General features: G+C 49.1%; 1 protein-coding gene across 1 annotated transcript in view; it reads left to right on the top strand.

The window, feature by feature from the left end:
• Positions 1–812: 812 nt before the first annotated feature.
• LOC139265791 (solute carrier organic anion transporter family member 2A1-like) overlaps positions 813–11,162 on the top strand; it is a 163,372-nt gene continuing 153,022 nt past the window's right edge. The window contains exons 1-2 of the mRNA XM_070883220.1: positions 813–1,009; positions 2,960–3,097. Coding sequence (XP_070739321.1) covers positions 851–1,009; positions 2,960–3,097 — 297 coding nt within the window. The 5' untranslated portion in view covers positions 813–850. The remainder of the gene's footprint in view (positions 1,010–2,959; positions 3,098–11,162) is intronic.

Genomic DNA, 11,162 nt, shown 5'->3' with positions numbered 1-11,162 from the left:
TGAAAATTTTGAAATAGTGCCGTACATCCAAGTGTAAATCATTAATATATATCAAGAAAAGTAGTGGTCCCAGTACCGACCCCTGGGGAACATCACTGTACACCTTCCTCCAGTCCGAAAAACAACCGTTCACCACTACTCTCTGTTTCCTGTGACTTAGTAGTTGTGAACATGCTAGAATTTATTACGTGGTAGCAGGGCATTTGGAAAATCATAATATGATCAAGCTGTCAACACAGATTTATGAACGGGAACAGCAAAATACTGCGGAGGCTGGAAATGTGATATAAAAACAGAAAATGCTGGAAATACTCAGCTAGTCAGGCAGCATCTGTGGAGCGAGAAAGAGAGTTAATGTTTCAGGTCGATGACCCTTCGTCAGAACTAGGAAAGGTGAGAGATGTCTCTGAGAGATTCTGCAGACTGTGTTCAGTTCCAGACTCTGGTGTTACTGAAACTATACAGACCCTTCCCATTATGGCACACAGCACTCACTGCCAGGAACACCTTCACAGGATCCCAGCTCAGAGTTTGTGAGTCTGGTCCCTGTTTGTGTCGGACCCTCGCCAGCACCCCCTATGGTGTGCTGGAGCCTCAGAGCGGGGCTTCAGGTGAAGGTCCACCAGCAGTTCTGGCCCCAGTGCCAGCGGACAAGGGCATGCCCAGGCTTCCCCGGCAAGTGCCCCTTCCACTTGAGCTTGCTTACATTCCTTTTCTGTGACGCGTGATATTTCATCACAGACAGGGAGCGATATAAAAGCTCGCACCGCAACACGGCACAGCCAAAGTGGAGAGGTGCAGCCCGCCGACTGCCCAGAGCCCCAGAGCCCCACACTCCCGGGCGGACAAGATGCAAAGTTTGAAGCAACTTCAGAAGTTTTGCTGCCCCCGGCGGGGCGGGCAGGACCTCCCTCTGGGTTTGCCCGATGAGATGGGTGCGAAGCTGGAAGAAGGTGACAGAGTGATGCCGAGGTTCAACTATCGCAAGTCCATCTTCAATAACATCAAGGTGAGGGTGTGAGTGCGGTCACTGCATGCTTTCACCGTGTGCTCACCAATGTTCACACTCGCTCACGATGTTGATAAACTTGAAATATCTCAGCAAAGCTACTGTTATAGAAATAGAAGTGTGCGCAAATGCTTGTAAAAAGCGCACAAATTATTGTGACCTGACAATGCTGTTTCACCATGTTGCGCTGTTTTTTTTCAGTGCAATTTGGCCAAACCAGCGCAAAAATCGCGAAATTTCAAAACAAATTACGTTCAGCGGGAATTAAGTTTCTGTGATCTTTTGCACTGCATAAGCTAACATAAGAATTAATAGCAGGAGTACGCCATTCGGCCCCTCGAGCCTGCTCCACCATTCAATGAGATCACGCCTGATCTTCAACCTCAAGCCCACAACACCAACCATGCGCCCCCCCAGATTGAATTGATCAACATTGGGAGTTTTCGCTAACTGCGCCCCGTGGAGGAGGCTCTTTCGGGATGGTAAGCTGGTTCAGGTGCAAGGACACCAATGGGCACCTTTTAAAAGCTTTTAAATATAATTTAAAAATGTTTTACTAAGAAACTGACTACTGTATTCTAATATAACTAGCAAATGGCTCAGTGTAGTTTTGGAAAATCATCTTCAGTTATTTAAACTTGGGTAACTAGGTGGTGGACTAGACACTGATTAAAAATGCATATGCTTGGTGATAAACCCATTTTCAGCTCTATTAATAAAACTGCACCAAGTTACCACTCTCAAATATGTCAAGTAATATTTTATAAAGAATTAAAAAAAAATCATGGTGTCCCCGAAGGTGATTCGGGAGAAATGTCCCAAATGTCCCACTCCTGGCCTGGTGCCAATGTAGTTTAAACACCCAGTGCCCTGATCCATCACTCCACTTTTCACAGCTCGCTCTCAATCACACTGTGCCACAGAAGGGGAGGGGGGAGTGGGTGGAGGAACCAGCTTAGTCTCTCATTACTGATCCGGTTAAGCAACGCCTCAATTTCAAAATTCTTATCCTTATTTTCAAATCCCACCATGGCCTCACCCCTCCCTATCTCTGTAATCTCCTCCAGCCCCACAAACCCCCCCCCCCCCACCGAGATGTCTGCACTCCTCTAATTCTGCCCTCCTGAGCATCCCTGATTATAATCGCTCAACCATCGGTGGCCGTGCCTTCTGTTACCTAGGCCCCAAGCTCTGGAACTCCCTCCCTAAACCTCTCCGTCTCTCTCCCTCTCTTTCTTCCTTCAAGATGCTCCTTAAAACATACCTCTTTGACTAAGCCTGCACTAATTTCTACTTATGCAGATCGGTGCCAAATTTTTATTGCATAATACCCCTGTGAAACGTCTTGGGACATTTCACTACGTTAAAGGCGCTATATAAATTTAAGTTGTTGTTGTGGTTAGTGATCACCATTCATTGACTCCCACTGGAAAGTACTCTGGTGTGAGTGTCCAATTGCGATATTTCACGGCAGATTTTGTGATATGCAAATGAGTTTGAGAAGAAACTTGAGAGGAAAGAAATACTTCCCAATACAAGCACAATTTTGAATTAAATTTATGCTGGGATCACCGATTGTGCCCAAAGCAGAAACTCTGACCCTTTGTGTTACATGTGAAGTAACACAGATAGTGAGTGCCTCAGCTCTGAAGGCCAACCTCTGGGGCATACTTGTCAGCTGTTATTAGCTGTGTGCAATAAAAGAGGACTATTTATGAAGGGAAGTTTCCTGATGTACATAAGGGGGTTTGAGGGATTAGACTCCAGCCCAATTTGTTATTTGGCAACAGTCCTATTGTCTAATGTTCCAGTGTACATTAGTTTTTAGCAACAGCTAATCCTCGCGATTTAAACATGTTTTGAAAGTTGGGAAATCGTTGCTGAACTGCAGCTAATACTCTGCGTGGTGACAGAACTCCCTGACCACCTCTGTTTCTTCTTCCTTCACAGCTCTTTGTCCTGTGCCATGGAATGCTACAGTGTGCCCAGCTCCTGTACAGCGCCTACTTCAAAAGCACCATCACCACCATCGAGAAAAGATTCGGGCTTACCAGCTTCTCATCCGGGTTCATCTCCAGCTTGCACGAGGTACGCTGGCTGAAGTGAGGCACAGTATATCTCAGGGCAGGCATGGGCCTGTGGGAATATAATCAGAGCAGGCACGGGCCTGTGGGAGTTTAACTCAGCAGGCACGGGCCCGTGGGAGTTTATAACTCAGAGCAGACACGGGCCTGTGGGAGTTTAATTCAGGGCAGGCACGGGCCTGTGGGAGTTTAACTCAGGGCACGCACGAGCCTGTGGGAGTATAATCAGAGCAGGCACGGGCCTGTGGGAGTTTAACTCAGGGCACGCACGAGCCTGTGGGAGTATAATCAGAGCAGGCACGGGCCTGTGGGAGTTTATAACTCAGGGCAGGCACGGGCCTGTGGGAGTATAATCAGAGCAGGCACAGGCCTGTGGGAGTTTATAACTCAGGGCAGGCACGGGCCTGTGGGAGTTTACCTCAGGGCAGGCATGGGCCTGTGGGAGTTTATAACTCAGAGCAGGCATGGGCCTGTGGGAGTTTAACTCAGAGCAAGCACGGGCCTTGTGGGAGTTTAACTCAGAGCAGGCACGGGCCTGTGGGAATTTAACTCAGGGCAGGCACGGGCCTGTGGGAGTTTAACTCAGGGCAGGCACGGGCCTGTGGGAGTTTAACTCAGGGCAGGCACGGGCCTGTGGGAGTTTAACTCAGGGCAGGCACGGGCCTATGGGAATTTAATTCAGGGCAGGCATGGGCCTGTGGGAGTTTAACTCAGGGCAGGCACAGGCCTGTGAGAGTATAATCAGAGCAGGCACGGGTCTGTGGGAGTTTAACTCAGGGCAGGCACGGGCCTGTGAGAGTATAATCAGAGCAGGCACGGGCCTGTGGGAGTTTAACTCAGGGCAGGCACGGGCCTGTGAGAGTATAATCAGAGCAGGCACGGGCCTGTGGGAGTTTAACTCAGGGCAGGCACGGGCCTGTGAGAGTATAATCAGAGCAGGCACGGGTCTGTGGGAGTTTAACTCAGGGCAGGCACGGGACTGTGGGAGTTTAACTCAGGGCAGGCACGGGTCTGTGGGTGTTTAACTCAGGGCAGGTATGGGTCTGTGGAAGTTTAACTCAGGGCAGGTACGGGTCTGTGGGAGTTTAACTCAGGACAGGCACGGGCCTGTGGGAGTTTAACTCAGGACAGGCACGGGTCTGTGGGAGTTTAACTCAGGGCAGGTATGGGTCTGTGGGAGTTTACCTCAGGGCAGGCACGGGCCTGTGGGAGTTTAACTCAGGGCAGGCACGGGCCTGTGGGAGTTTAACTCAGGGCAGGCACGGGCCTGTGGGAGTTTAACTCAGGACAGGCATGGGCCTGTGGGAGTTTAACTCAGGGCAGGCACGGGTCTGTGGGAGTTTAACTCAGGGCAGGTACGGGTCTGTGGGAGTTTAACTCAGGGCAGGCACGGGTCTGTGGGAGTTTAACTCAGGGCAGGTATGGGTCTGTGGGAGTTTAACTCAGGGCAGGCACGAGCCTGTCATTCACATCACTTGATCTGTATTGAAAGAGATGTAGTAAAGTGTTAATTTGATATTTCTTTCTCCCTCTCTCCAAATTTTCTCCACTCTTCATTTGAAGACACCACAGGTGCTCATCACCTTCTTGTACTTCAAATCGCCATTCTTGGCATGTAAGCCCAGACAGACTGACAGACAGACAGTGTTGTCAAACTGTTGGACCATTGGGGCATCAGACTGATCCCAATTCCGAATTCTCCTGACATCCACACGTGAGTACTTTCCAGTGGGAGTCAATGAATGGTGATCAAGAATGAGAGCCAGAGCTGGTTCCCCCGCCCCTTCCGTGGTACAGTGTGATCGATATTGAGCTGTACAAAGTGGAGAGAGGGCTCTGGGTGCTTAACCCACATTGGCACGTGGCCAGGATTGAGGACCTCTCCTGAATCACCTTCGGGGCAGCATGATTTTCTTGGTCAGGGCTGTATGTAATTTGTTTTGTAATTCTGTTTTCTATGAAATGGGGATAGTGCAGGAAAGTGAAGTTGAGGTAGAAGATCAGCAATGATCTCATTGAATGGCGGAGCAGGCTCGAGGGGTCGAATGGCCGACTCCTGCTCCTAATTCTTATGTTCTTATGTTATGCTCTTAGGACCTTATTAACAGTGTCTAGTAAATGCAAACAATACCCTTAATGTGTCATTCGTTTAGAGATTTTCTTTCCAGAGCTTAATATGTTGACTCACTCTCTCCCCCTCAGGATATTCCAGCTTGTGCAAAATACTTTTAAAGAATCATTAAAACAGGTATATGTTTAATTTACAGCAATGGGGGAATGGTAGCATAGTGGTTATGTTACTGGACCATGTTGTAAAAACCCATCTGGTTCACTGATGTCCTTTAGGGAGGGAAATCTGCCATCTGTACCCGGTCTGGCCTATACGTGACTCCAGACCCACAGCAATGTGGTTGGCTCTTAACTGCCCCTCTGAAATGGCCTCGGCCTCACAAGCCACTCAAGGGGCAGTTAGGAATGGGCAATAAATGCGGGCCTTGCCAGTGACGCCCACATTCCGTGAATGAATTTTTAAAAAACAGATGAAACCATTTAGTCTTGCTTGGTGGGCCAAACACTCGGAGCTGAAGTGGGAGGAAAACAACAGCTGGACTGTGCAGGGAGGGATGCAAGAGGGAGATATTTTACAGGAGTTGCATGGACACAGAGAAGTAAATGATATTTTATTTTCACATAAATAGCAACTCACGGACAACAAGTGGACCTGATTTATGTGCAGAAAGGCTAGTGAAAGCAGAGTAAATGTAGTAGCGAGGGTACAGTACGAAGCTTAGAAGACACATGCCTGAATGCCGTGCAGGGGCATTGAACATGGAGCTTGGTAAAGTCACAGGCTAAATGTAGAGCTGTGAAGAGTGAGTTATTGGTACAGTTTAGAATGATTAACTCTAACTACAGGGACTGATTAATTGATATAATGTAGGAGGACTGAGTCCTGAGATGTGGCAGCAGTTAACTGGCATATTAAAGGACTGAGTGCTGAGGTGTAAAACCTATCGCTTGATATTTTAACGAGTGACGAATAGGTGCACTTTTATTCATACAGCTGAAAATGGGTTTATCACAAGCAATAAGCATTTTTAATCAGACTGTCTGGTCCACCACTTGTGAGTAACTTGATTTTAATTAACTGAAAATGACTTTTAAAAAAACATAGAGGACCATTTTTCAGTTGTATTGCTGTACAGTCGTCAGTTTCTCAGTAAATTTAAAAAAATAATATTTAGAAGCTTTTAAAAGTTGCCTATTGGTGCCCTTGTGATCTTAAAAACTGCTTCATTTTACAAGCCTCCTCGAAGGCCCACTAACGGGCCAATTAGCAGAGACTCGCCCTGGTGATTAACTTGACCTGGGGGCCTGGCTGGTTTTGTGGGCGGGACCATCTTCTAGCACGATGTTTTTTAAACCAGCACAAAAGATCACGGAGACTAGATTTGTGCTGAACTTAACTTGCATTTGAAATTCCGCGATCTTTTGCGTTGGTTTGGCTGATTTCGGGCAAATTACATTGAAAAAAACCACAGCACAACCTGTCAGAAACCACAGACCAAAATGTTAACAGTTTGAAATCCATCATGTTTGCGACATGTCCTTGAGAACAGATTAGGAGGAAGTTTCCTCACTTGTTTTGTGATTTCTCCCCTCCACTCCTCTCTGGAAGGTGTTGCTCCCAGTATCAGACCAAGTGACAATGACTCATTGGGAGCTGATGGTTTTTTTTTAATTCGTAGCCAATCTTTCCAATTCTTTGTCAAATCACAAACGCCAGAGGTCACCTTGCACACATCAAGGATCACTCTGCGCCAATGCTCTTAGCCAAAAGGCCGAGAGCCACTGCACCGTTCCTGGAAGTACTGCAATACCAGGTTCGTGCCATGGAGGTGGATGGGTCAGGCCTCCTTGACTTGGGCTGGCTCACCTGGTCCAATCCCAATCTGTACAACGCCCAACACATGACACCAGTTTTGAAAGCCACCAAGAACACTGAGTGGATTTTTCTCTCCCTGAAGGCAAATTGTAGCCTCCCTTTCACAGACGTTAGTGAACCTGGCGTGGAAATCGTACAGGGTCTTCACATGGCATGCTAGCTAGATTTGTGGGTGAAAGAATTTCTCATATTTTAATTCCATCAATAAAAATTTGGCAATCTACGCAAATGACAACCAGTCATAAATATAAGTTGTTGTTGTTGTAATGCCTAAAGATGTCTTCCATTTTTCAGCCCTGTGACAAACCACTGCTCGGGCACCAGCAGTAATCTGATCTTGTCTCTAAAGTGTTTTGGAGACGAGGTGTGGCATAAACATTTTGGGTGTCAAATACCATTCTTTTCACATTCTTTTGTTGTGTTAGTCTCCATGCTCCCACCTCCCTCCGTCTCTCTGCTCCGAGTGTTGAGCACTGGCTGCTCTCACTTTACATCTCCTTTTCCTGGTAACTGATTGGCTGGAAGTGTTCAGTGCCTTTTGGTTTTCCGTCCCTTCCCCTGGGAGACACTGCATCTGTTTAGCGCCTCCTGCCCCAGCACAGCTTGAACCAGGAGCTCAGCAACAATCGTCTTCACACCTTGGGAACATAGAATCTCAGTCTTGTCATGAGAAGTTCCCAAGAAACGATAGTTTGAAAAAGAATAACATAGATTAGTTCTCGTAGACTAGTTCTTATATACTAGTTCTCATACATCATCATCATAGGCAGTCCCTCGGAATCGAGGAAGATTTGCTTCCGCTCTAAAAATGAGTCCTTAGGTGGCTGAACAGTCCAATATGAGAGCCACAGTCCCTGTCACAGGTGGGACAGATAGTCGTTGAGGGAAAGAGTGGGTGACATTAGGTCACCGGCTAGCTGTTGTAGACTAACTTATTTTTTATTCAATCACGGGATGTGGGTGTCGCTGGCAAGGCCAGCATTTATTGCCCATCTCTAATTGCCCTTGAGGAGGTGGTGGTGAGCCACCTTCTTGAACCGCTGCAGTCCGTGTGGTGAAGGTACTCCCACAGTGCTGTTAGGGAGGGAGTTGCAGGATTTTGACCCAGTGACGATGAATGAACGACCGATATATTTCCATGGTGTGTAACTTGGAGGGGAACTTGGAGGTGATGGTGTTCCCATGCGCTCAACTGTCATATACTAGTTGTCGTAGATTAGCAGTCAAAGACTGTTTGTCATAGACTGGTTATCATAGACAAGCTGAAGTAGATTAATTCTCATAGACTCGCACATGGGCTAGCTCTCATAGACTAGGAAGTAATAGTCCAGTTCTCATAGAATAAGGCCGTGAAATTTGGCACCCTGTTAAGGCCGGTTTCGACAATATAATGGTGGCCGCATGTTTCCGCCCACTTCTGGTGCGACCTGTGGTGGGCATCATATTGGACCAGTCAGCAGTGCGGCCGTTGCCTGCGTTCATTAGAAACTTGGTAATATCACTGATTTGACGCATGACCTGCCATTTTGGCTGTTGCCGCTCTATTTAATGCCCTCTCCAAAACACGAGTAGCTGAACATGCGCTCCGTTGCACGAGGGACACCCTCCAACAACAGTATTTAAAGGATCATCAACAACTGGCAGGTGACTTGCTGTTTGATATCTACTGGTTCCGTGTAAGTTTGTGGGAGTGTTTGGAGTTTCTAGAGTTATTGAAAGTTGGTGAGGTGACAGGGAGTGGTGCTGCAAGTGGAGAACGCCCTGCTTCTCATTTAAAGGGTTCTGCTCAGACCACTTGCTCCCAGTCCTGGGGGCTCTTCTTGTAGTCCTCGCGCTGGAGTATGAGAGGGAGATGGAGCAGAGGAGGACGGACACGAGGGCTCTCAGCAGGAGGCCTTACCAACCAAGGGTCTTCCGAGAACATTTTTCCTGCCTTCCCTTCAGCCAGGAGCTGTGTGTTCGGTGGCTCTGCTTCACCAAGGAGGTGGTCACAGAACTCTAACATCTCCTGGGACCAGAGCTGCAGCCTCAAAGCAGGGCAATGATGGCATGGCCAGTGACCCTCAAGGTCTCACCACCGGATCCTTCCAGTCTGGAGCAGGAGACAGCACTAAAATCTCCCAGTTCGCCGTCGATCGCTGCATCGGGAGATCACAGAGGCTCTGTACCCTAGGAGAAGGGACTTCATTGTCCTCTCTCTTAACAGAGAGAAGTAGGAGGAGCTCACATGTAGCTTTACCAGGATATCACCCTTCCCCAGAGCGCAGGGCAACATTGACTGCACACACGTGGCTTTGCAGGCACTGCAGATCAATCCTGGGATGTACTGCAACTGCAAAGGCTATCGCTCACTCAATGTGCAGTTGGTATGCCCAACACATTATGACAGTGAATGCCCGGCATCCTGCCAGCAGTCATGATGCCTTCATCCTGCGCCAGTCCGCTGTACCAGCAATTTTCCAGCCACCATGTCGAACCTGAGAGTGGTTGCTAGACGACAAGGGCTATCCGCTCTACACCTGGCTGATGACTCCCCTCCACAACCCCACCGCTCGTGGACTGCACTCATATAATGAGAGCCATACTGCCACCAGCAACGTCATTGCGTAGACCACCACCGTGCTCAAGCAAGGGTTCCACTGCCTTGATCTCTCGGGAGGAGCCCCCTGGTATACGCCGGAGCGGGTGTCCCATTTCGTGGTGGTCTGCTGCAGCCTCCACAACTTGGCTACTAAGAAGTTTCAGCCTTTGGCCCCTCGGGTTCCACGTCCACCTCAGGAGGGGGAGCAGGAGGAAGTGGAGGGGGAGGAAGAAGAGGAAGTGAAGGGGGGGAGAGGAAGAGAAAGAGGAAGTGGAGGGGGAGGAAGGGAGGAGGCAGGCAGCAGATCATTGTTCCAGTCAGGCTGTTCCGATGAGAGCATCGTCAGAATCCAGTTCCCCTGAATGAAACCCAGATCCCTGTTGTTAACCATTTCCTTACCTTACCATCCTTCTGGCACAGCCTCCTCTGGGGCACAAAGCTGAAATGTGAGCCATTCCAAATATAATTTATAAATGAATCAATCCAAAACTACAAAACAAAGTCAATTCATTCCCTTTGTGCAGTCCTTTAGTGTCTGTCTGTAGACTGTACCACCTCAGCATGGACAGCAGCAGTCTGGGCTGGCAGACAGGGCACTGGTGGAGTGGCAGGGGTGGGAGGACGAATGTCGTCATCCTGAGAGAGGACAGTTGGTTCTTGCTCCATGGAGGCACTACCACTCCCTGGGGACGGCTCCTCAACATCCCTAGCCATGTATTGGAGGACCGATTGCTAGACTACTGTGAGACCCTGCACACTGGTAAACCCAGCCATGATGGCAGCAAGCTGAGCTTGCAGGGGAGCAGTCTGAGCTTCTACTGCAGCACTCAGATGTTGGCTCGCTTCTGCCTGTGCTGCAATGGAAGCTGCGACATTGCCCGTCACACCTATCTTCATGGTTGGGTCCACAAGTGCGCGAATGGAGGGTCCATCACTTCCATCCTGGAAATCATGGGCTCCAAGCTCTGTGCAAAGCCCTGTGCAAGGTTGGAGCCGGACTCCTCCATGCTCCTTGCCCCATTGAGGTCCTCATCTGAGTCCTGTGCAGCAGAACCCGTACATGAACTCGCCCTTTGGGGAGCTGACCCCCACCCACCCACCCCCCGCCGAGCTCCCCTTTCCCCCCTGTCCTAGCTGCAGCCCCCTCATGCCCGGTGACTCACCATGTGCAGATCCCACCTCTATGCCACTTTTGAAAGTTTGTGCAGTGCCATTTTCCGAGTGTCAGATCGTGTGATGGTGCCTCTTCTCCGCTCTCCCCCGCCTACGACGTCGGTGACACGCTGGGCTGTTGGCCGTTCTCGGGTATCTGAAAGGAGAAAGCCACAAGGGCCAGGTGGTGGTGAGGGGAGTGGAGGGGAAAGACGGTGGGCACGCTGACACCATCAGCAGCTTGTCAGTGAGAAGAGAGTGTGGGATAAGGGGGAAGTGAGAAGAAGGACTAGGTATGAGCTTATCGTCATCAGCAATGCCTTCAGTCTCGCCGCTTGTCACGGCCTCAGTGGCAGCCACTCCAATTATCTCCAGCACCATCTCCTCCAG

The sequence above is a fragment of the Pristiophorus japonicus genome, chromosome 6 (assembly GCF_044704955.1).
Source record: "Pristiophorus japonicus isolate sPriJap1 chromosome 6, sPriJap1.hap1, whole genome shotgun sequence".
NCBI classification, from domain to species: domain Eukaryota; kingdom Metazoa; phylum Chordata; class Chondrichthyes; family Pristiophoridae; genus Pristiophorus; species Pristiophorus japonicus.
Note: the sequence above shows the minus strand (reverse complement) of the source record. Positions and strands in the feature narration are given on the sequence as shown.